General features: G+C 39.5%; 4 protein-coding genes across 4 annotated transcripts; 2 read left to right on the top strand and 2 right to left on the bottom strand.

Annotated features, from left to right (window-relative positions):
- Positions 1 to 240: 240 nt before the first annotated feature.
- On the bottom strand, positions 241 to 2,845 carry LOC115751183. Its single transcript, XM_030688946.2, has 2 exons — positions 2,303 to 2,845; positions 241 to 1,732 (listed from the first exon to the last, which is right to left on the bottom strand). The coding sequence occupies exons 1-2, from the start codon at positions 2,363 to 2,365 to the stop codon at positions 638 to 640; spliced, it is 1,158 nt and encodes a 385-aa protein (XP_030544806.1). The 5' UTR covers positions 2,366 to 2,845; the 3' UTR covers positions 241 to 637.
- A 4,507-nt stretch (positions 2,846 to 7,352) lies between these two features.
- Positions 7,353 to 9,134, bottom strand: LOC115751068 (uncharacterized mitochondrial protein AtMg00310-like). Its single transcript, XM_030688773.2, has 2 exons — positions 8,480 to 9,134; positions 7,353 to 8,086 (listed from the first exon to the last, which is right to left on the bottom strand). Exons 1-2 carry the CDS (start codon positions 8,491 to 8,493, stop codon positions 7,555 to 7,557), a joined length of 546 nt encoding a protein of 181 aa, XP_030544633.1. The 5' UTR covers positions 8,494 to 9,134; the 3' UTR covers positions 7,353 to 7,554.
- A 1,076-nt stretch (positions 9,135 to 10,210) lies between these two features.
- On the top strand, positions 10,211 to 19,692 carry LOC115751052 (golgin candidate 6). The gene is made up of 20 exons (XM_030688742.2): positions 10,211 to 10,402; positions 10,615 to 10,674; positions 10,833 to 10,885; positions 12,387 to 12,514; positions 12,601 to 12,653; positions 13,426 to 13,572; positions 13,673 to 13,746; positions 13,827 to 13,896; positions 14,134 to 14,187; positions 14,260 to 14,355; positions 14,564 to 14,614; positions 14,689 to 14,775; positions 14,888 to 15,001; positions 15,088 to 15,159; positions 16,029 to 16,214; positions 16,321 to 16,424; positions 16,587 to 16,635; positions 16,802 to 16,867; positions 17,475 to 18,239; positions 18,945 to 19,692. Exons 2-20 carry the CDS (start codon positions 10,651 to 10,653, stop codon positions 19,503 to 19,505), a joined length of 2,754 nt encoding a protein of 917 aa, XP_030544602.1. The 5' UTR covers positions 10,211 to 10,402; positions 10,615 to 10,650; the 3' UTR covers positions 19,506 to 19,692.
- Positions 19,693 to 20,517: 825 nt separating this feature from the next.
- Positions 20,518 to 24,158, top strand: LOC115751059 (glucuronokinase 1). Its single transcript, XM_030688758.2, has 6 exons — positions 20,518 to 20,829; positions 21,178 to 21,327; positions 22,203 to 22,391; positions 22,478 to 22,594; positions 23,217 to 23,377; positions 23,774 to 24,158. The coding sequence occupies exons 1-6, from the start codon at positions 20,605 to 20,607 to the stop codon at positions 24,015 to 24,017; spliced, it is 1,086 nt and encodes a 361-aa protein (XP_030544618.1). The 5' UTR covers positions 20,518 to 20,604; the 3' UTR covers positions 24,018 to 24,158.
- The last annotated feature ends 273 nt before the right edge of the window (positions 24,159 to 24,431 follow it).

Here is a 24,431-nt window from a genome sequence, read left to right as displayed (position 1 = left end):
AAGCTTAGCTGCAAGAGTTGACAAACCGATTAGGCAAACCGATGCGTGTCGATCGCCTGTTTGCGGGATCGAACGTCATACAGGATGACCCCATCTGGTCCTGTCAGCAGATTGGTAGAGCATACATGAAGAACGCTTCACGGGTTAAAACTAACAGCGCAGAAAGTTGATGAGATTATGACGCGTGCCGGGTAATTCGAATGGAAAAGAAATAGAATGAGCAAGACGAAATGGATTTTCGCAGGAAAATCAGAATATACAAATGATCATTCTATCAATGACATGCTACTCGAGCAAAATTCCCCAGAGTACGAAAAGCTGGGAAATAATGTGCATTCCCAAGCTAGTCTAGAACAATACGCGGCACGCACAACATCTTCCACAGCCACAAGAGCTAGGTATTCTCTGTGTAAAGCAGGTTCTTCACAGGGAAAATTGATAAGAACCGCTGTTCAAGAACCTCAAGCTGGGAGAGTGTATAGACATGCACAAGAGATTCTCCTCGATATACACCTATTTGTCTGGTTCTTCATAAATACAGCCCTGAATGATGTACCAAATCCGATGCATCCTTTGCGAAACAAATCATCTTCAATGTCATAGAGAAAGCGCCTCATAGTCGAAAGAAATTCGCCAGTCACCCCCCTTCTCTTTTGCAGTTTCCGGGCAATAGAAATTTGTACTCTTCTGCATGATTAAGCAAATAAGCAGGGAGATGAATGGCAGAATTAGAATGAGGAATCGGCCCCATCTTCCCAATTATCTCCTTAAATGTGTATTCCTCGGGCAGCATGTCGAACAAATTGGCGCCTCTGCAAATGACATCCTGAACCCTCTTCGGATTCAAATAATGGGAGAACCTAACCCGATCGTTATGGCTGTAAGCTTTCATCTTAAATATGAACTCGCTAATGCGGCGGAAACAAAAGCTACAGTGCCAACCTGCATCAGCAAGTAGGTAGTCGGTCTGCCGATAATGTGCATATCTGGTCTTGCCAGTCTTATAGCGATGAACCGAAGCCCTCCAACTCTTGTTATCCCGATGAAACTCAAAGGAGTACATGTAGTTTCTCAGCTGCAAATGAAGTATCGGTGGGATATCATCGCACCATCTCAAAAGATTGATAGTGTGGGCACTAGGGATTTCGTCAACATCCGACATTATCAACAAGTCATCATCTTCGATCCCGGCTTTTCTAAGTAGGAGGTCTAGGGCTACTCTTTGATGTGCCTCTTCGACAAATGGGTTCTCTCCCTTCTTGAATCGTCCTCCAATCCTTCCATAGGTCAACCGAGGTACAATAAACTTGAACCTGTCCCTGTTGCTCGCGAAATGCAACGTCTTAGGCAATCCGGTGAAAGTAGAGTTTGCTTCGAGGAGAACAAACTGCGTCACATAGGGAAACAGCTCATTCCATCGAATAGTGAGGATGTCAAGTTCGTTGCTGAACAGAACTGCATCATACACCCGCCTTGGAGACTCGCGGATTCCCCAACCATGAAGTTTGCACTGTGTCTCCATAGACACGTTCTCGTTGTAGTAATGCGGGATCTCATGAAATGGCTTAGGCGGGGATTCCCACAGAGGTCTGAGAAAATACGAGACCTTCTGCCCATGCAAATACAGGGTGAAGATGCCGAGAGGGATCACGAATAATAAGAGAATATACGTTCTGAGATCAAGACCTCGCAACATACAACGCAATCTGGACATGCTCAATGCTGCACGAGCCTGCGCAGAACAAACAAAAGAAAAGGAATCACACAACGTCCTGAGCAGGAGATGAGGGTAGAAAGCAAATCATCTCACCCATCATCCGAAACATCACAATTCAAACAACTCAACATATTGTCCAGCACAGTCAATAAGCAGATGACTCAACTTAATTCATAAACCTGTAATAAAATCGAACGTACATAAATTCATTCATTCAACACATTCAAGGCATCAAATCTACATCCCTTACATTCATGCCCCCCAAAACAGAACGCTGATGCACCCCTCCTCTCCTTATAGAATAAATTGAGTTTAATTAACACCGGCAGAATGGAAATAAGATGAAGAAAAGAAGACCCGCATCAATTGAAACCCAAAAAGCTGTAAAAATGAAGTTTTTCTAGGGTTCAGAAACATCACCACCCAAAGGCATGGGTTGTCAAAGCATCAACTAAAAAGAGTTTTTCCACCGATTCTCCACAAGCATTGACGATCATCTACCCGTAAAAATGCATAACATTCATCCAAAAAGGGCGAACTTTTGAACAGGAAAAAGCTCGGAGACTCAGAGCACAGATGAATTACCTGGCCACAAACGTCTTCGCATATATCATCAGTCTTCTTCGAACTGTAATACCCCTCGGACATCGTGAAAGAGCACACCCACCTGGGGATTGGTGGATTGGGAACAAAAATAGCAAATCTTGCCTCAATCCTCTTCCAATGCCACCCAAATTTTTTCCCTTCCGCTTCAATTTATAACCATCCTCTCGCAACCCAGAATCGTAAAACCCGACAAAAATAAAAACACGAAAAGATCCACACAAAAAAAAAAAAAAAAAAACCTCTAATTTCGTCAACCAACCCAATTCGCTGTCGAAATTGGCAAACAAAGATCAAGGCCCTCTCTCTCTCTCTCTCTCTCTCCCTCTCTCCTCTGTGTGTTGAGTTGTGACGGGAAAGAGAAGAACCTGCAACGTTAATTATAGCCGTTTGTGTTGGTTTTGCGCTCTTTCACCGGATAACACTGTTCCAAATAAGAGAAAGTTCGACCCAAAAAAAAAATGAGAGAGAGAGAGAGAGAGGGCGCTTCACTAAATTAACCCACTTGAAATTCTCATTTTCTTCCTTTTCCCAACAATAATTCGGAAATTCCGAGAAGAAGGCGAAGAAGAAAAGGACAAGGGGAAGGGAAGGGGGCCGTGGGGGGGCGAAAAGCGAACTTTTTCCCTTAACAAAACCGACAGAAACGTAGAGGCCGTTGATTGGAAAGGTGATCCGACGGTGGAGAGAAGGGGGACCAGGGGTGCTGCCGTGGGTGCGATTGAACTTGGCCATGCACTTATTTCTTTCTTTCTTTCTTTTTTATTTTGTCGAAAGAGGCAAATTTCATTCATCCAGAAAAGACGGACTTACATAATCTAGCATTAGCAGAGTCCAAACATAATAAATCCCATAGAGGGAACGCAACCCAATTGGATGGGAGCGCCTTTCTTCGGGTGCGCTTCATTAGCTTCGCGAGGGGTGTGGCCCACGGCGACCTTCTTGAGATGGGCCCACAGATTGTTACATTCGTGGAACGAGGACCTAAAGGCCCAAGGTCCATATCACTTCCTTCATTTTCAGAACAGGTGACTCCAAGCTTCAGATCAGCCACTGTTTGCAGGACCACCTAAGACTCTCGAGGGTAGCCATTTTTGCTCTCTAATGTTGATTCTTTTCCCGTCGCTAATCGCCCATCTGATCTCAGGGTAGTAGAATCCCTGCCCACGAGTAAACTCTACCAACCCCATGAGGGGTCTAGCTCCTCTTTTAGCAGCCCATAGGTCGCGGTTAGGGAAGTAAATGCCTTTGAAAATTCTGCTCCACAGTGATGATGTTTGAGTGTGCTGCAGACTGTTGATGATAATCTAATGACTGAACAAAGCGACAGTCAGGAAGAGAGAGAGAGAGAGAGGAAGAATTTCACTCGTTCGTGCACGGACATGGAAGGGAGTGGTTGTTACCTCAATCAATCAAAGCAGGAGTAGAGTTCAATGAAATTTCTCGACACTTGATTCCTCAAAAAATTGAAAATTTCAATACGTTGGGATGCGTCATATATAAAATATATATTTTTATATATAATTTATCATATATTTAATAATATCAGTAGTGAGTTTCTTCTTTTTCTGTTAAGGATTCACAATTAGGGTTTTTTCCAGACTGGTTGTGTGTATTAATTTTAGGATGGCTGAGTATATGACTTTTTTTTTAACTTAAATATAATTTTTTTATTTGGCGACTTCGTCTAATGTGGGAACATGGGTTCATTCGATCAATTCTCGAGCTCAACACAATCTTCGTTGATTGATCTAGAAGATCTCTTAGTATCGCAAGCAAAAACTAATTTGGGCTATAGTTTAATTCGATCTGTTCAAATTGGAATATGTCAATTTGACGAGCTGGCTGTGGATTTCATGATTGCCAATCAACAACCCATATGTCGATTTGTGCACGAATTGGGAAGTGTTAAAGTTTAAATTTATATGTGTTTTAATGTATTTTCCAAATTCCCGAGTTCTTAGGCTCTGTTTGGCGGTGATTCTAATCCTCTTTTACTGTTCCCAGAAACAAAAAAGGATCAGAAACATGTTTGGTAATGAAAAAAAATGATTTTGATTACGGTCCTGGGAACAATTTTGGACCACTTTTCGGAAGCAAAAAAAAGATGATTATGGTGTTTTGGAACACTTTTGGGGATTACTTTTTCGCACGATATACTTATGACTTATCCATCATACTCATAATTAAAATTTTAATATAAAATGGTATTATTTTTTTAAAAAAAAGTCCACTTGGATTTTCAACTTTACATAAATTAAAATTCAATTTTAAAAATTGCTAAAAACTAATTTTATTAAATTAAAATTTTTATTTAAGGTAAATTTAATAAAAATTTTAAAATTTAAGAAATAGGGGAAATAAAAAATATTTAGATTTTTAATTTAATAATTAAAAAATATTTAAAAATTTAAGATTGACAAAAGCTAAAATTTTGAAAAAAAATTCTTATCACCAGATTCTTCCCCCCCCCCTTTTTTAATTAGTTTTTTTTTGTAAAATTTTAAGCCTATTTTTAAATTATATTTATATTTATATTCATATTTATATTTAAAAAATTGTTTTTTAGAAAATTTTTAAATCTAATTTATTTTTTTATATATTAAGGGACCTCTAATACGCATGTTTTTTTTTTCGATTTTTTAGCTATTTTATTTTTTATTCTAATTAAGTTTGTATTTTTTATTTCCTATTATGTTTTTTCAAATTTTATCTTTTTTTTTATTAAAGACTAGACCCAACCCTCCGTGTCGTGAACTAAATCTCCATTTTTTCTCCATTTTTCGAGCCACACAAAAAATTTGTCAAGTGAAAAAAAAAATCGATATAGTTGAGTTGCGGGTCTTATAAGCTTGTACGATGTGTAATAGAATGCAAAACTATTGGCGGTTGCACAATAAGGAGCTTTTCTTTATTTTTATTTTTTTTGGGTAATCAATCTAAAAGTCACAATAAATAATAACAAACAAATGATTTTGACAAATTATGTAAATGTAATGCGAATTACTTTTCAAACAATATAAACAACTGCATACTCATGACAAGTCGACAAACGAATTGAGAATAGAAATTTTGTTGCTTTTTCTTTTTTTTTTTTTGCTCCATAATCACTATTTGATTATTTTCAAATTTTTTTGCTTTTTCTCTTTTTTTTTTTTTGCCCCATAATCACTATTTGATTATTTTCCCTATTCTTTGCCATCAAATGTGATTATATAATTATTTGATTTAAATGACAAATTGAGAACGGAAATTTTGTGCAACTACCAAATGCGTTTACATTTCGGGAACAAAAATTTTAAACGGTTACCAAACACATTTTGATTCTCAAAAAATCATCGAGGGAACAGAATAAAAAAAAGTAATTTTGATCAGAATCATTTTTTGGGAAAATAATCACTACCAAACAGAGCCTTAATGTATTTTCTGAGTTTCTATGTCTTCACTAGTTGGGTCATTCCCATGTCTTTAAATATTTGGCTTTTTTTACTTCAATTCCTTCGATTTAGAGAGTTGAATTCTTAATTGTAATGGACGAACTTGAATATTGATAAATATATGAGATTTTTACGAACTTTTTTCTCGATTCTTTATTCTTGAAAAGTGGATTATTTACTTTTTTTGTTGCCTTCATGAAAAATTGGTCCTCGATTTATACGGTGTAATTAGAGCCCAAGAAAATCTTGAGCCACAATGCCAGGGCAAATAACAAGACCTCGAGTTACGTAGGTTGCGCATCCTACAATCTTGATTTGGCAGTTTCGTACGACGCTAGTCCATTACATGATTCAACTCAATAAAGATTGAGCATCTTGTGATCATATTTGTTCAGCTTGTGACGTATGTCGAGTCAACGTTCATGATATAGAGCGCATTATGACATACCAATAGGCATGCGGCTTTGCTTGGAAAGGGATAGGGGTGGAGCTAGAGAGTATTGGATTCGAGATTTGATTCTTGTGAGCACTGCACACACGTGTACATAAAAAGAGAGAAGTGACATTCAAAAGGGGGAAAAAAAGACCAAAGAGATAAACTGAATTTATTGGGTGGTAAGCAGTGGAGATAAACATGATAAAACCAAAAAAATAAAAGCATGATGAAAATGAAGGCTTCACATGTTTCGTGAAAAACGAATGAATTAAGAAACATTTTCCTAGAAAACAGTCACTTGTAACACTTTAAATAACTAATTCGTAAAAAAAGGTCTTTATTATTGACAATTATTTATGTTTAATTATTTTTATGAACGAATAAAATATTTTTCATTTATTATATTTGTGAGGAGTAAGAGAGATTATTTTTAAAAGAATTATTTTCAAATTATTTATTTTTTAGGAAACAAATGGAGCCGAATTGAGTTCCCCCTAAAGCTGAACGAGCCAAGGACTTCATCCAGAATTTCCAACGAATACGTGGGCTTTTGGGCCTTAATTTGCTTTTTGGGCCTCAATCTGTTTTTGGTCAAAGGCCTCAAACTGTTGACCCACCTTTTTCATGGGCTTGTGTATTGGCTTCAAAGTGACTGATGACTTCTCGGTCTGGCCCTCGAGCCGACTCGTCGCCTCTGCTTCTCGCTCTCCATCTCTTCTGTGAACGGCGACCGCCCCCTAAGCCAACCGGCCTCCGCGCCATCGCCGGAAGCTGAGAGCCTCCGTTGCTTCTGCTTCTGGTTCGTGCCGGATTTCGAATTTTTCTTTGTACGGCTTGACGTGCTTGTTGCGTTCGGTGATATAGCCATTCCCGTGTTAAATTAGGTCCGGATTCCGTAAGAGCGCTCAGGGGAGCTCCGTGCTCTTGTGTCGATGCTCAATCCGAACTTTGTGCTGACCATCTGTATTAGGTTTCGTTGAGGGAACGAGGACGAGACGGGCGATCGACTTCAATGGAGGAGGGTCGGGGAGGATTTTTCTCTTGAAGAGGTTAGCCTTAGCAGGTAATGCGTTCTGACATATTCTCCAAATAAAAAACTTGATCTTGGGAGAGGTCGGGGTACTCCAGATGGATTTCCAAAGGTTGGGAGGGGGTCGGGATTGGATTGTTGGTTTGAGCATCCGAGTTTGTGGTAACCAGTTCTGACCGTATATTTGCCGTTAACATTGCCTGTCCACACCTGATGATCCCCTGTTAGGCTTGGGTTGATGGGGGTATTCAGGATCTCAATCACAGCATGCTCTTGGAAGAGTAAGTTTAGTTTTTCCTCGTCCCATGAACTGGTCCCTGGAATGATTAGATCAGCCAGTGCGGGGGTCGCCTCTGTTTGCAGGACCTCCTAAGACTCCTGGGGGTAGCCATTTTTGCTCTCTAATGTTGATTCTTTTCCCGTTGCTAATCGCCCATCTGATCTCAGGGTTAATAGAATCCCTGCCCGTGAGTAAACTCTGCCAACCCCATGAGGGTCTAGCTCCTCTTTTAGCAGCCCATAGGTCGCAGTTAGGGAAGTAAATCCCTTTGAAAATTCTGCTCCACAGTGATGATGGATTCTGAGCGAGTCTCCAAACTTGCTTTCCCAGCATCGCCTTATCGAAAGTGATAAGATCTCTGAAGCCCAGCCCACCGTCGATCTTACTTTTCTTTAGCATCTCCCATTTTCTCCAGTTTTGCGAGTTTTGCTTCCCCCAGAAGTTGGCCGTCTTCTGCTCTATTATGGCTTTGCACACCGAGATAGGAATCTTGAAAATAGACATAGCGTGCTGTGGAAGAACCTGAACAACTGTTTTAATCAAGGTTTCCTTACCTGCTTTAGACAATAATTTTTCCTTCCACCTCTCCAAGCTTCCCTAGGTTTGCAAATAAAAAGACTCAAATCAGGTTTTTTAGACAAATTCAACTCTCGGTGCTGTGAAAAAACACCTAAAATTGAACTTAATTTTTTATCTTTCTTGAGGTCAATATGAAAAGGGAATTAAAATAAAAATATGAAACATTTTTCTATATTTTTATGACCTCGGAAAGTATTTTTCGCGAATTTTCTTCTATTTTCTTATTTTTCGAAAATATAAAAAATGTGAAAAATGTGAAAAATTATTTTTTATTCAAGAATGGTTCCTTATGCTTGGCTAAGGCTTCCAAACTTGATTTTTCAATTTTTTGACTTTTTATGAATTTTATAAAATAAAACTAAAAAACACTTGATCAAAAATCAGGTGTCAACACCACCCTTCTAACTTCATGTTAACCCTCGCTAATATCCAAGCAAACACTTGCTTCTTTGAATGACCCCAATCAGAGGAATCTCCAGGTATTTCCCCATCTTTTCTATGACTGGTACCCCCAATTCCGAAGCCAAGTTCCTCTTCAAGTAATCCGGCGAGCCTTTCTTGAAATAAATCCTTGATTTTTCCAAGTTAATGGCCCGACCAAACGCTATACCGTATTGGTCCAGGATCCGTGCCAAGTTTTGGCACTCTCTAGTAGTCCCATCCAGGAAGAAAATTGCATCGTTCGCAAATAATAGGTGAGATAGAGAGAGACAGTTACTATTTAGTTTGATACCTTTTAGAGTACCAACTTCCATGGCTTTGCACAATAGGGATGAAAGCGTATTAGCCATAATAATAAAGAGGTAAGGGGAGAGTTGTCTAATACCTCGAGTGGGTTGGAAGTATAGAGAAGGTTCCCCATTGACCTTGACACTAAATGAGACCGTTGAGATGCACTCTGAGATTAGGGTAATCCATTGTTGACCGAACCCCATCCTTAACATGCTGGCACATAGAAAGTCCCACTCAACCCCAATCGTATGCTTTTTTCATATCTAATTTCAGCACCGCCCGAAACTTCTTCTTCCTCTCCCCGATCCTTAGGCGATGAAGAACCTCATGGGAGTGATCGTTTCTAGAGTGGGCCGGTTCCTCTCCTAGAATCGAAAACCGGCCTACTTGGTCCCAAACCCACTCGGGAACCGCATATATCTCATTTTTTTTTCTCTATTCCCGACAACGCAGCATGTGTAGTTACTACAATCGAACTTTAGCATAAATACCATTCCCACTCTCACTATAATTGCTAAAGAGCGTCACATCAACCATTGTCATTTATGGTTCTATGCGGGCACGTACCCTTCGGCTGCGTTTGGTCGTCGGGATTTCTAGTCGGGATAGGATTGGATAGGATAGGATAAGAAATCTAGGGATTTGACCATATCTTATCCATTGTTTAGTAAATCATGGATTTAAAGTCGAATATTCTCATATCCCGCATTTGGTAAAGATTGTATATCAATGTAAATGACATATATGCCCCTACATGATGCTCATGAAATATTCCGACCTTATTACTATAAAAATAACGTTCTCATACACAAAAAAAACTTGAAAATACCTTACAAAAAAAAAACTTGAAAATATATACATTTTATTAGATTTTCAAACCTCTTTGCAAAAAAAATAAATAAATAAATAAAATGAAAATAGAAACAAATGAGACAAAAAAGTTGTCATTATTTTAAAAGTTGGCTTTTATATGACGGATAAGAGAAATCCTATCCGACCTTATCCTACCCCCTCCTCCCGCATGTTTTTATTCGGGTTATATTCCCTCTATATCCGACATTATCCTATCCGGGACACCTACCAAACATGAGATAGGATAAAACATATCCTATTTCGAGTTTTACACGGACCACCAAACACAGCCTTCATGTCTGGATAAGGTCCGGTGTCAGTGGAGATCCGAATTAAATTGGCGTTTTGAAACTTGACACCTCTACCTCTATGTGGATTGACACTTGAAATTGGATGATAAGTGGGCCAAAAGATCAACTGACTGCAAAGGCCCATGGGCCCAACTGGGCTCAATCCAATCCTGCGACGAGTGATCCCACCTCAGCATTGCGTTCGCGTCACCCTTCTTTTTTTTTTTTTTTAAATGTTTGCGGGCTCGTGCTCGATCACTTCTTCAGCGATTGAAACGTCGAATTTGGGACTCAGCTCAAGTGCTAAGCTCACGCAATTGGAAAAAAAAAAAAAAAATCCATTGTATCAGCAAATCGAATCCCCGCGAAAAGCTCGACCTTGACTCTGATCAACTCGATCGCTTCTTCGTGCGTCGATCCGTGCTCGCTTCGGTTTTCGTCTCCAGGTGCATGGTTTCCCTTTTGCTTTCGTTTTCACATCTGGGGAAGTTACGTGACACGGTCGCCATTGGACTGCTCAAAGCCCGAGTTTCCTTTTGATTCGACTTCCGTGGTATCAGAAGAAGTCGACTTTATTGATATAATTTTTTTTTTTTTGGGTTTTGCTCCTGTTTTTGGAGCGTCGGCATTGGATAATTTGCGATTCCGATTGTTTCAGGATCGCCTGAGCTGGGAAGGTGACGTAGAAGGGAGGATGGATTTGGCATCTAGATACAAGGTATTTGCTATGCTTTGGGAGTTTCTTTGTGTCAACTCTGTTGTTGCATGCGACAATTGTGGGCACTTGCACTGCGCTACTGGCGTGGCGTCGTGAAATGGTGTCAAATTGTTAGTTGTCCGCGGATATCTATGTTCAATGAGAGAGTTTTTGTGCAGGGTGTTGTTGGGCTTGTTTTCGGCCATGACAATTCTTCTTCAACTGAAGACAGGTAGGCTTCTTTTCGGCCGCGATGATGGCATCGACTCTGGAAGTTAGATATGTATGTTTGTGAATTTGTGAACCTTACTCCTCGCATTATGGCAGCCATATGTTCTTGTGACGACAGTATTTTATGACTTCTAGAAGTTCATAAAGACAAGTTATCGGGGGAAGGACTTCTTTTTTTTGAGATTCCAAGTTGTTTAGGATATGAGTGCATGCTGGGTGTAATTTGTATGACTTACATTCCTTGATTAGCGCATAGAACCCGATAATCATGAATGTGTTAGTGCAAATTAATGTCTGCATGCCCTCTTTTTCTTAGGACCATAATGCACTACTTGGCTACTGTCAGCTGTTTTTGGGAGACCATTATATAAGTTACTAATTGTTGTGTTCGACTTGCATCACTTGCCTTTCATAGTTCTGGCTTAAGAGTAGTTACTGGAATCAGTGAGCAAGGGGGAAGCTTCCTCTCTCTCTCTTTCTCTGTATGTCATCTGTCTAATGCCAGGTGGTGGTCTCTTTTTCCTCCCCTTTAAAAATCACGTCGTAAATTATGTATGTTGATGCAGGACCGTGTAATCAGCAGGTTGCTATTTTATTTATTTTCTATTTTTGTGATACAAATAAAATGTTGATAGTTGGGTGACTTTTCACTTATTTAGTGGTTAACGGATTAGCGTAAGACTCAGCAAGGAAGAGTTTCTTAGTTTACTGCTGTTTGTTTGTTTTCTTGTTTGAGCCTCTGACATATCTGCGGTTTCTTAGACATTAATGTCTATATTTTGTATGAGAGCCTTTTGCCTTTTATATGACACATTGAGAGAGAATTTCTCTGATTGCACTTTATGTGTGTTTACAGTCTGTTACTTGTGTTTTGGAATTTTGATTTGTGTACTTGTTTTCACCTTGTTACATTTCAAGCTATATCTTAGTCATGTAGGAACTCATTCTGTGAAAGGTGGACCTATCTTTCCTTCAAAGTTGATTTTCATGTTCACTTTGTCATGTAAAGAACTTCAATTTTAAAGATTTGAAAATGTCTCTAATTACTATTATGCTTCATATCTTTGGGAAAATGTTTTGCTGATACACAAGCTATTTTGGTATATGCATAGTCATTGTAGCTGAGGAAGCTCTGCCTCTTTAAGTTTGTTTAGGATCCTTGATTTTATTTGAAATGACATGTGAGCAGTTAATCAATAGGCAGTTATTGCACCAGTGGTTCAAATGCTTCAAATTAATCTGAAAGGAATTTCTTGTTCTCCAATCGTACTTGTCTGTTCTTATTATGATGCAAACTTAATTTTCTCAAACTGATTGTTAACTAGAAAATTCCTTGTCAGAGGAAGATAGCATCTTCATCAAATGGTCATATTTTTCTTCCTTCAGACTCCATGCCTTTAATTCCATAGGGTGAAAATGTAAATTAAAATTTTCTCTGATAAGTTATAACTCACATAACTCTGTGAGTCGTCACTTTTCTAATGCCTTTACCGGATTACTAGTTATGTGGAACGATTGCTGGACCGCATTAGCAATGGCGTCCTGGCTGAGGATCGCCGCACAGCTGTTTCAGACCTCCAGTCAATCGTAGCAGAAAGCCGTGCTGCTCAGCTAGCCTTCGGTGCAATGGGTAAGATTTTGTTTCATTTCTTATTTGGGGGCTGAACACTAGTATAGAATCAGTTATGTATGAGATTGATTATCTACTTTTTACAGGTTTTCCTGTACTAATAGGGGTCCTGAAGGAAGAGCGGGAGGATGTGGAAATGGTTTGATTCACTTCCTGGCTTTTGATATTGCTTTTTTTTGGATTTTTAGATTTTAAGTTTTGGCCTATTCATGATGCTGACAAATTGTTGAGTGCTTTGTTGGATTCTATATTTGTCACGTCACTTGTCAGGTTGCTTTTTGAGTTGCTGATGTGTAAATCTTTTTGTTCTTTTACTCATCGGCATTTCACAGGGATCAAATTTCGGAATAATGATAATTTCTTTGGGAAATTAAGATATGCAGCATGTCATAGTAGTATGTACTGGATAATTGTAGAACATTGACTTCAAACTATCATGACCAAAGCAAGCTGGATATTTGCTTGACCTTTTCAATGGACTTATTGTTGTGTATTCACTGTCTTACAAGCTGGTTGCAGATTTTGTACAGACATCAAATTACTATTATATCTTTCACTATTGTCTTAAGAGACTCATCAAGGGAAAAAAATCTATTGTCTGCGGAGACTATTACTTATTTATGGGTAATGTTTATAAAATGTCATATAAATTTGCACTTTGTTTGTAGATTGTTATCAGATGGTCCTTGTTATGTTATCGCTTACTTGTATGAGACTGATATAACTCCCGGAGGATCTTCTCTTCCTTTTCTCAATCAAGGAGAAGATGCTTGTTGGTGTTTGCAGTAGAATTTTTTACTAGTGGATATACTCAATGAATTTGCCCAGTTCTTAATTAAATTGTTATCAGTTCCATGCTTCTAAATTTGGGAGATGTTGCTGATGTCATGTGCATTACATCACTGGTGCAGGTTCGAGGTGCCCTTGAGACTCTTGTAGGTGCCTTAACACCTATTGATCATGTGAAAGGGCCTACAAATGAGGTTCAACCAGCTTTGATGAATGCTGATTTGCTGTCTAGAGAACCTGAGAGCATTTCCCTTATTCTCAGTTTGTTGGTGAGGAATTTTGGTTGTACTGTCGGATAGATATCTTATCTATACAAAATTCATCATATTCATGCTGCCCAGTAAATTCTCTATTTTTCTTTGTTTGCAGTCAGAGGAGGATTTTTATGTGCGATATTACACTCTTCAACTTCTAACAGCCCTTCTCACAAGTTCTCCAAATAGGTATCTGTTTGTGCCCATGCACCTTGTTCCGTGTCTGAGCTATGCTGCTTCATAGAACACTTATCAAGCTCTCTTTTCAGGTTACAGGAAGCTATTCTGACCATCCCTCGTGGTATAACTCGGCTTATGGATATGCTTATGGATCGTGAGGTAAAGAACTGATGTCCCTTACAAAATTTATGACTTGAGTCTGACCTTATGTGAGTGCTGTTCTTACTCAATAGAATCATCACGATTTCTTTTTACCGGTCGTTCTTGCTGGGCCTATTGGAAGCTTTGAAGCTTTCAAATTCTCAGAGAGGGTTATAATTGCAGTCAGCATTTGATCAGTTGGAACTGCTTCTCATTCTATTGATACTCTGCAGCTTGTTATTGCTTTCATTCTAGGTTATACGTAATGAGGCCTTACTACTTCTTACATATCTGACTCGTGAAGCTGAAGTGAGTATCCTGATACTTGTCTTGTTTTTCTTTTGGTTGGATGAACGTGAACTAAATGTTTTCTGATTCTAGGAAATTCAAAAAATCGTTGTATTTGAAGGCGCATTTGAGAAAATTTTTAGCATCATTAAAGAGGAAGGGGGATCAGAAGGTGGTGTGGTTGTGCAGGTTATTATCGCCTACCTTGTTCAAGCTTATTGATGAGCCATTCTACTTCCTGAGCTATTTCAACTTTTGTGTACCTTGGCATTGCTGTGATCGCGTTCTACTGTTTTCTTGGAAGACCTTGTTTGGCCTTTTTGTAATGTTTTCTAACTCAACTTAAGAATTCAGAAAATTTGTTCTTCTTTGTGATGGCAGAATTGTCTGTTTGCAGGACTGTCTTGAATTGTTGAATAATATTGTCCGCCATAATGTGTCTAATCAGGTATGCTGCTTTACTTTGACTTTTTTATTCTCTCCCGGTTTGTCCAACAAGTAAGGCAGAACTATTTTGTATAGATACTTCTAAGAGAGACTATTGGCTTCGATCCATTGATATCAATTTTGAAGCTAAGGGCAAATACATACAGTTTTACGCAACAGAAGGTAAGATATTCCCATTTTGACTTGTCTGATTATGTAGTGCTTTTGTGAATATGCTATGCTCTTAATCTCATTGTTGTCTTTGTTTATACTTGCAACATATACTATGAAGTAGACGATTAATCTTCTGAGCGTGTTGGAAACCATTACTCTGTTGATATCGGGAGGTGCAGATGCTGACCCCTCAAAGGATTCCAATAGGACAACAAATAAAGCAGTCTTAGTCCAGGTTGAGGTTCAAACTCCTCAAGTGTTATACATCCTTGAAAATCCCTGGTTCACTTCTCTTATAATGTCATTCCATTGTGTCCTCAGAAAAAGGTATTGGATCATCTTGTTATGTTGGGAGTTGAAAGCCAATGGGCTCCTGTCTCTGTCCGTTGTGCGGTAAGATGTCTTCATTTTCAAGTAATGCTTCAACGTGTTTTCTCATGCATAAGCATGCATATGACACATACTCCTCTGCATGGTAATGAAACATAATAGGATGGCTTCCTGTCTTCCTAACCCACCCATGAAACACAATTTACTGTCTCAGGCTTTTGGCTATCAAGAAAAAGTCTATGCGTATATGTTCTTGGGTTCAAAGGTTTAATGGAAGAATGTGCAATGAATGCAATTTGCATTTGTGTTTTTTGAGATTGATTAGTATGAACTCCTCCAGTTTATGTCTTCATTGATTAGCCATTGCATGGATAGAATTCTACAATTAGAAGTGTTATCTGCCAAATTTAGAATCTAATGATGAGTTTCTGGTAGTGGTTAAAATATAACAAAGTGCTTGATCTTTCACTTTTAATAACTGCTTTTTCCTTTGCTATGTAAAGTGAAGGTCCTATGTCCAGGGCACTGTTTTTCCTATTTGATGCCCCCTGAGCTCAAGAAACCAATTCTTCAATAGTCTGTTAGCCACTTTCAGTAACCCTGAGACAGGAGATTGATGTGAGCTGCCAAATTCATCAGACTCTTTGCAGAACCAAAATTTTCTCGACTAAAGACCACTAGCTGTGAAAATACTTTACCATTCCCTAGTTATTATTCACTTCCTGTACGATCTCACCCGAGAAGATCCTTTTCCTATCAAATTTAAATTGATTCTGGGTCTGAATGTCTGATCTGTTGCATCCATTAAATAACTGTATTCTGTCCATAGTTGTTGTAAACCACTTGTTCCTGCGAATTTCGCTATATATGTAATGGGAGAGTTCTTATGCTTGAGGAGAAATTCATCTGCTTTTCTTCCTGGCTTTTTGTAGGCATTAAGATGCATTGGCAATCTTATCGCTGGATGCTCTAAGAATCTTGAAGCCCTAGCAAGCAAAGTTCTTGGAGAGGAGCCTCAAGTAGAACCTGCTTTGAATTCGATTCTCAGAATCATTTTGAGGACATCCAGTATGCAAGAGTTTACTGCAGCTGATTATGTTTTTAAATGCTTTTGTGAGGTTGATCTGGTCATCTGCTTGATTACAATTTCTGTGATATTTTTAGACTACCATCAATTGTGCTTCATCTATCATGCTTTGTATACTTACCCAGCATTTTACTCAGAATAATGGTGATGGTCAAAAAATGCTGGCTTCCACGCTGATTCCACAACCGCATTCAATGACACAATCTCCCCTGGAGGAGGATGTGAACATGTCTTTTGGAAGGTACATCTCTTGAGAACATGTTAATTACTTATTTTGATTGATCAATGCAGTGCTCTTTTTGCTATTGGCATATATTTAAGTCTAACCTAGATGTATAATCTTTAAAAAAGTTAAGACCCCAGCCTTTATGTCTCAACTTAAAATAATTGGTTTGTCTGGCAGCATGCTGTTACGTGGTCTCACATTGACTGAAAATGAAGGCGATCTTGAGGTGACAGTTGGTTTTGCTCTCTTTAGTTTTGCAAGTACTCCTTAGCTGCCTGAAGAAGTCAAAAGTTTCTAGTATTTGATCGACACAATGTCCATGTCTATATGTGATTTGGTACAATGCTTCCGCTTGGTGAGACTAATATTTGGTTGATTTTTTGAACTCGCAGTGTTGTTGCAGGGCTGCCAGCGTGCTGTCACACATATTAAAGGATAACATCCAGTGTAAGGAAAAGGTGTGAAGACTAATGCATTTTCTCTTGCATCAACTTCCACTCTGATCTTTTCTATTATCCGTTACTGGCTGGGCTTTTCATAGTTCAGCATCGTGTTGTAATTATTCTGCATAAACTCTGCACATATTCCAATTATATTGTCATGTTTACCCGAGTCTTTCGTCACCTGGTAACACGTCAATTGGAAGAATATCTATGGAACTAAGACTAAAATGAATCTATTAACCCATGCAAGTTAGACGTCGACTCTTGTTATTGCTTCCAGCTATATAGGTATCAATTCCACTTTCGGACATATCTTCCCCAACCCATCAGGCACCACAGAGAGAGAGAGATTGAGGATGGAGAGGAGGAGAATGGTGCTGGTCTGTTGTTGCAGAAAGGTTTTTAAACAAAGAGCTGACAATAAGAATCTCAGTTTTCATTGCAAGCTTTAATCATCTTTTCCATCTTGGCATGAACAGCTATATTTAGAACTGAACATGAACAGCTAGACATTTTTTTAGAGTAAAACCTTTAGAAATGTTGATTTTATTATCATTGCGATTCTCTGAATAAGTGAATGCTACCTCTTTACACGATGATGATAACACATAATGATTTGCAGGTTGTTCAAATTGAAATTGAGGCTCCTACACCATCATTAGGAGCTCCAGAACCATTACTCCATCGCATGGTCAAATACTTAGCTCTTGCATCTTCCATGACAAGTAAAGATGGAAAGTCAAACACAGGACATGTGTTTGTTCAACCGATCATCTTGAAATTGCTGGTGACCTGGCTTGCCAACTGCCCAAGTGCAGTGCACTCCTTCCTAGATTCACGTCACCACCTTACATGCCTGCTTGAGCTTGTATCAAATCCATCAGCAACTGTTTGCACGAAGGGTTTGGCAGCGATCTTGTTGGGAGAGTGTGTTCTCTACAACAAGTCCAGTGAAAATGGAAGGGATGCCTTTACTGTAGTTGACACCATAAGCCAGAAAATCGGGCTTACAGCTTACTTAATAAATTTTGATGAGATGCAGAAGAGTAGTGTTTTTGCCTCTATAAAGTCAAGCCAGCCCCAGAGGCCATTGACAAGGTCCAATGCAGCTAGCATGGCAGACATTGAGGATGTTGATGAGAATGATATGTCTGATAAAAAGAGCCGCGATCATCCAATTCTGTCAGTGATTTTTGATGCACATTTTGTTAACTTCATCAAGGGTTTGGAGGAAAATATTAGGGATAGCATTGTAGAGGTCTACAGCCATCCAAAGAGTCAGGTAGCTATGGTGCCAGCAGAATTGGGGCAGAAGAATGGGGAGAATGACAAGGAGTACATTGAGCGGCTGAAATTGTTTGTGGAGAAGCAGTGTTTTGAAATACAGGTATCTATGCCACAATTTGCTGCAGTTGTGTTATTGAGTCGGCATTTCCTTTGTTGTTTTCTCACTTTGTCACTGTATTGGGTCTTTGTAGATGTTTCATTTCCTAGTCATAATACTGGCAACAAGAATATGACTGTCATTGTGTTATGGAGCACCTATACGCTAATGGTAACTGGCTAATGACTAGCACCTGCGCTTGGTGGATTTGACCTAACTACTTTTAGTGTAAATTTATCCTGTTGCAGTTCGCAAATATTTCTATGTTGAACATGCCTGACTAATAATATCAAGAGGCGCTAGAGTAGTATTTCCCAATTTATCCAAGGAGAGAGGTGTATGGAGAGATTATGCCATCATAAATATGGTTTCTTTGGTTTTTCTCATTCCATTCTAGTTGGTCATAAAAGTATAATTACTAGGTGGGCTGGTGGAGCAGATATAGATTACGGCTCATTTCTGTTACTCAAAGGGCCAAGTCATCTTTACGCTCTTGCTTCACAAGCTGCGGTTTGCAGTTTTGTGCTCTGGTGCTGCAAGTACAGCTGATCCCTTCATGCCCATTATATGGCCATACTAACTGGTCAATTTCGGTGTAATCTTTTAAGTGGTTGCGACAGACTGGGGGTTGGAAATTTTTGAACTTCTATAGTATTTTCACTCCAATCGTGCATTTACTTGACTTGTCGATTTATTCTCCTGCTAAAGGGTCTACTTGGACGCAATGCGACTCTGGCAGAGGAATTGGCCAAGACAGGGGGTGGTGGCAGTGGTTCATCCCAAGCTGAGCAGAGGGCAGGTGGGATTTCGGAGAGAGTCCAAGCAGACAGTCTGAGAAGAGATCTCCACGAGTCATCTCACCGCCTAGAATTCCTCAAGGCAGAGAAAGCCAAGACCGAATCCGATTTGTCCATGTACCGTAATTTAGTGGGTAAGCTGGAATCCGATCTGAAGAGCCTATCCGATGCCTACAACAGTCTCGAACAGGCCAACTTCAATCTAGAAGCAGAAGTGAAAGCTTTGAGGAGCGGAGGCGCCGCACCAGTGCCTGATCTCAAAGTCGTGAAGGCGGAAGCGAGGGAAGAGGCGCAGAAGGAGAGCGAGGCTGAGCTGAACGATTTGCTCGTGTGTCTTGGTCAAGAGCAGAGCAAGGTGGAGAGGCTGAGCTCAAGGTTGGAGGAATTGGGAGAAGATGTAGATAAGTTGCTTGAAGGCGTTGGAGACGATGCGGGGCTTCCTGAAGATGAAGATGAAGAGGAAGAAGAGTGATGGGTAATTTATGTGTGTTGATTCGGACTATCTTTCTTCATCCTACTTCCAAGGCATTAGCAATGGAATTTGACTTGCAAGTCTGTACATTTCCAGTAAATTGTACAGTCTCTCTAATTCTTTACTGGTGAAATGCTGGATCAGTACCATCCTCCGTTATACATTGTTAGTATAATTTATTTGTTCCCGGAAGAGATGCCTTGTTCCGTGTGATGTAATTATCGAATGCATGCCGACTAGAGTTAGCTTATTTAGATTATCATCTTTCTAATTTTTATACAGATTTATGATGAATTCAGGCTTTTAATTCATTACCTACAAACCAAGTCCTGAAAAAGGTTATAATTTTAAGCAAATTATGTATGTTTTGTCGGTTAAAAACAGAAGAGCAACGGGTAATCTTTAGAATGAACTTAGTATTAAATGAGATTTAGTCGAGTAACAAAATAAGTTATCATTCAATATAGTTTTTTGAATAATTGGTGAATGTTCATTGTAGTTTAGGTTATATGACGATGTTTAAATAGTGGACAATATTGATCATTGAGTCAAAGTTTAGGGACGCTATTGCATATTGAATAAAATTCATGAGTCATTTGTACTATTATCCCAAGCTGAAAAAACTTCTAATAACTCACAATAAAATATCTCCATTCAAAAAGTGATTTTTCATGAAAATGATAAATTTAATCTTTATAGTCTTCACCGAAATTAACTTAGCAATATAATTTTTCGAGAGCCACTAAGTATGCACGCGTAGAAAATCTCAAAGCGTATTTTACAAAAAGTTGTCGCCTATCCTAACAAAAGTATTAGAAGTTCAAATAATCACGACTCTCCCTTTAATGAAAAAGCGTCTTTCTCGCGCCCCGCTACTGGTCGCACTTCATCTCCGAACGCGCGCCACGACATCAAAACGTCAACGTTCCTTGAAAAGCAGTGGACCAAAGCGGGACCGCCACGGAAGAATGACGTGGCCCGATCACAGCGAACTCATCGACCCAAAATCCAAACATCATAATCTCTCGTCAGCTGACTTCTCTCTCTCTCTCTCTCTCTCTGTCACGCACGCACGAACGAACGATCCAGCCGGCGCTCCATGGACGGCGCCAAATCCCGGGCTGTTTCCGACGCAGCGATCGAGCACAAGGTCTACGCTCGCGCCGGTCTCTTGGGGAACCCTAGCGACGTCTACTATGGCCGCACCATCTCCCTCACCCTCGGCAACTTCTGGGCCTCTGTCCGCTTGCGTCCCTCCGACGAGCTCGTCATCACGCCTCACCCCGTCCACGATCTCGTCCACTTTAATTCTCTTGATCACCTGGTAAGGTTCGTCTCGATGTGCGCGCGATCTGGGTTTTGGTTTGATTCTTCTGGATTGGCGTCTGTTAACTCTGAGAAGCTGTGTCGACTCCATTTTTTTTCTTTCTAATGTGATCGCGTCTTCAATCTAGCTGCCTTTTTCTTTGTCGCGATCTAGGATTTTTGCGATTCTCTTGCTCGTGCTTGAGTTTTGCAAATGTGGTTGGAAGTTGTGCTCTGATGAGTTGATGCTTAATGTGAGAGCAACGTTTTGTGTCCAGACTCTGCAACTGCATTTTGAGAAATCCTGCGAGTTATTTGTATGTTCTGGCTGTCTGAGAGGATTGATTTGAAATGCGTGTGAACGCAGGTGAATCGGCTGCAAAGTGAAGGGTACTATGGAGGAGTTCGTTTGCTCATGGCCCTCTGTAAAGTTTTTCACAGCTATTGCAAGAATAACAACATCAATCTTCACCGAAGGAATTTCACACTCTCTTATGAGACAAATATTCCTCGTCAGGTAAAAGTGTTCGGGGTCTTTATGTTTTTATCTACTGAGCGTTCATTTGGTTTGTTGCGATCATCGTTTTATGCAATATGAATTGCTAAAATATGATGTTCTTTCAGAATGCTTCCTGTCTATTTGAATTAGACATGTGAATTTTCATGCAAAAGCTCAATCGCTTGTAACCACAAGTCACTATCCTAGACTCTTTGTTAGGTTGACTATGCTTACTCTAGCTCTAGTTACTGACTAATTAGTGGTGTGGCTTCTTGCTGTTTTCAATTGGCAAGTTCAGTTCCTCACCCTCACCCCCTCTCTATGAGTTATTGATGAAGGAAAGCGAGAATTTCTTTGTCAACGTATAGGAGTGGCATACAACAGATAATTGCTATTAGAATCGGCAGATATTGTATATTACCAAGTTTTAAAAGGCTGACCAAATGATGCTATTTTAGGTCTTGCACATGTATAAGCTGTATCCTTTTGACCTGGAACTTTCCTCTCTTTCTTACCCAATTTGAAGTATCTGCCACCGCAATGATTATAGATTTTAAGTAAAAAGGAAGAGCTGTAAAGAGAGAAGCTTGAGCATGAATTGTTGTCAACTACTCTTCGTTATATTAGATTCCTACATTTTTCCTATAGGAGTACTATTGTTTCTGCGTCAGTATCATTGTTCGTAAGCTTGTCGTCATGTCTTTTCATCTCTTGTTATCTAAAATGAGCTAGCTTTTGTTCTTGTTGTTCTAGATAGTTTGATTCACATGTGACTTAAATTGGTTATCTCTTCTGAGTTTCTTGTGAGACGCTTTCTTTTTTAGAATAAAACCAAGTTCATCTTTTCATTCTTCTCTCAATTATATTGCTGAACTGTAACATTGTTATCTCAGACAGGGCTTTCAGGTTCCAGTGCTATAGTGTGTGCTGCTTTAAATTGCCTTCTTGACTTCTATAATGTCAGGCATTTGGTGAAAGTGGAAGTTAGACCAAATCTTGTGCTTAATGCTGAAAAGGAATTGGGAATTGTTGCTGGCCTCCAGGATCGGGTTGCCCAGGTGTATGGGGGCCTTGTTTACATGGTATGTATTCACCATGTTCTTGCAAAGTCATGCATATGTTGTATGAACCACTGTAAAATTGTAGCTTATTTCTTTTCTCCTGGTAGGATTTCAGCAAGGAAAACATGGAGAAGTTGGGGCATGGCGTCTATATTCCAATGGATATAAGTCTACTTCCTCCTTTACATCTCATTTATGCTGAAAATCCAAGTGATTCTGGAAAGGTGAGCGTAACCTGATATATTACCTGGACTTCTTACTCACATGTTTGCTTTACATTTTTTCCGTCCAATTTTCCTCATTCCCCCGAATATGTCGGCTGCTAGAGATTACAATTTCTCCCAGTTCTCAGCACCTCTTAAGCAATTGCGAGTGCTATTCCAAAGTGCTTGCTAGTTAGTTTGCAGAGGCATGCCCTCTGGCGATCATGGCATTCGTTGATGTTCCTAGATTCTTTATGGGTGTGTTCTTTCATAGTTGTCTGTTAATGTGAGGAGTGAACTATTAATCATTAAGTTCCAGCTTGATGAGTTAAATTGTGGCCTAGCAGAGGCTTGTAGTTTTGGTCAGCCTCAGTGATCAAAACTCTCCTTTGAATTGTGGAGACTTTTCTCCTGTTGATATGCTGTATTATGAGGTTTGCAAAGCATAAAATCAATGTGAACAATTCAAAAGTGATGCTTAAAACTATGATTCAACTTGTAATGTGGTTCCTAATCACTGCTGCCTATTTTGAATCAGTTATTTAGCATAATAATGCTGTCTGCCTATCCTTAATATAAAAATCTGTAAACTCTCAACTACCTTTGAGATGCATATTTCTGAATTTTTTTTGTGTGGATGTAGGTGCACAGCACAGTTCGACAGAGGTGGCTGAATGGAGATAAGTTCATAATGACATCCATGGATGAAGTTGCAAATATAGCCTTAGAAGGGAGGGAAGCATTACTGGAGAAGGACTATACCAAACTTTCAAAGCTCATGAATCGTAATTTTGACCTACGAAGGTAAAATGGTGATACTCTTTAGTTGCAGAGTTTATTCCGAGAATGGAGAACTTTTCCTTGAGAAGTACCCAGCTAACCGTACTTTTCTACTTCCTGCTGTACTGCGGATCAGTTTTAAAGGTTCAACGGTCTTAGTGTCCTGTCACTATCTGGCAGAAAAAACTAGCTAGGAAATTAATTTTTCACCATTTTATTGTTGTTTTTTGACCCCCAAAAAAAAATCACTGCTTGAGTGTACAATTGCTTAGCTCTTCAATGACCTTACGTAAATTTAGAATGTGCCCACTGGGATAGCCCGTCTGCAAGGTTTAAAATATGCTGCTGGTCAAGTTGCTTGAGCAGAGTGCAGCCTCACGGGGCTGTGGTAACTAAGTTTTGTTTGTGGTTTTGATTCAGGAGCATGTTTGGAGATGAATGCCTTGGTGCTTTAAACATAGAGATGGTGGAGGTGGCCCGACGAGTGGGTGCTGCGTCAAAGTTCACTGGCAGTGGAGGAGCTGTGGTTGCTTTCTGCCCTGATGGGCCATCGCAGGCAAAGCTTCTGGAGGATGAATGTCGAAAAGCTGGATTTATCCTCAAACCAATTCAAGTAGTTTCATCCCGTTTGAATGACGTTGATCTCAACACATTGAAGAATTAGTTTAGTACTGATGAGTCCTAGCAGAGTGGGAATTTATTTCATTTATTAATTGCCATTGCTTCATGCACCGAAATGTCTAGTGATCCGATAGTCGGCCATTGATGCTCTTGCAATGCCTGCTTGTCCTTAAGTCATATCTTTGATCTCTCTTCATTGAAACAAGGTTCTGAATCTTATTGTGGCGATCCCCACTCTGAGGGTGTGCCCCTTCTCAGCCTATACCGTCTCACAGCTTTCTATCTGTAGATTTAGCCATTACTAGGGAGCTAACAGAGAGATGGTTATATGGAGGTGAAAATGGAGAGAAGTGTCAAAAAAGTCACGAACCTATTGCATTAGTATTAATTTAATCCTAATTTTTTTTTGTGCCAATTTAGTCCTAAACCTTTTGCGTTGATGCCAATTAAGTCCTAA

The sequence above is a fragment of the Rhodamnia argentea genome, chromosome 11, assembly GCF_020921035.1.
Source record: "Rhodamnia argentea isolate NSW1041297 chromosome 11, ASM2092103v1, whole genome shotgun sequence".
In the NCBI taxonomy this organism is placed as follows: Eukaryota; Viridiplantae; Streptophyta; class Magnoliopsida; order Myrtales; family Myrtaceae; genus Rhodamnia; species Rhodamnia argentea.
The sequence above is the reverse complement of the archived record's forward strand: the minus strand, read 5'-3'. Positions and strand labels throughout refer to the sequence as shown.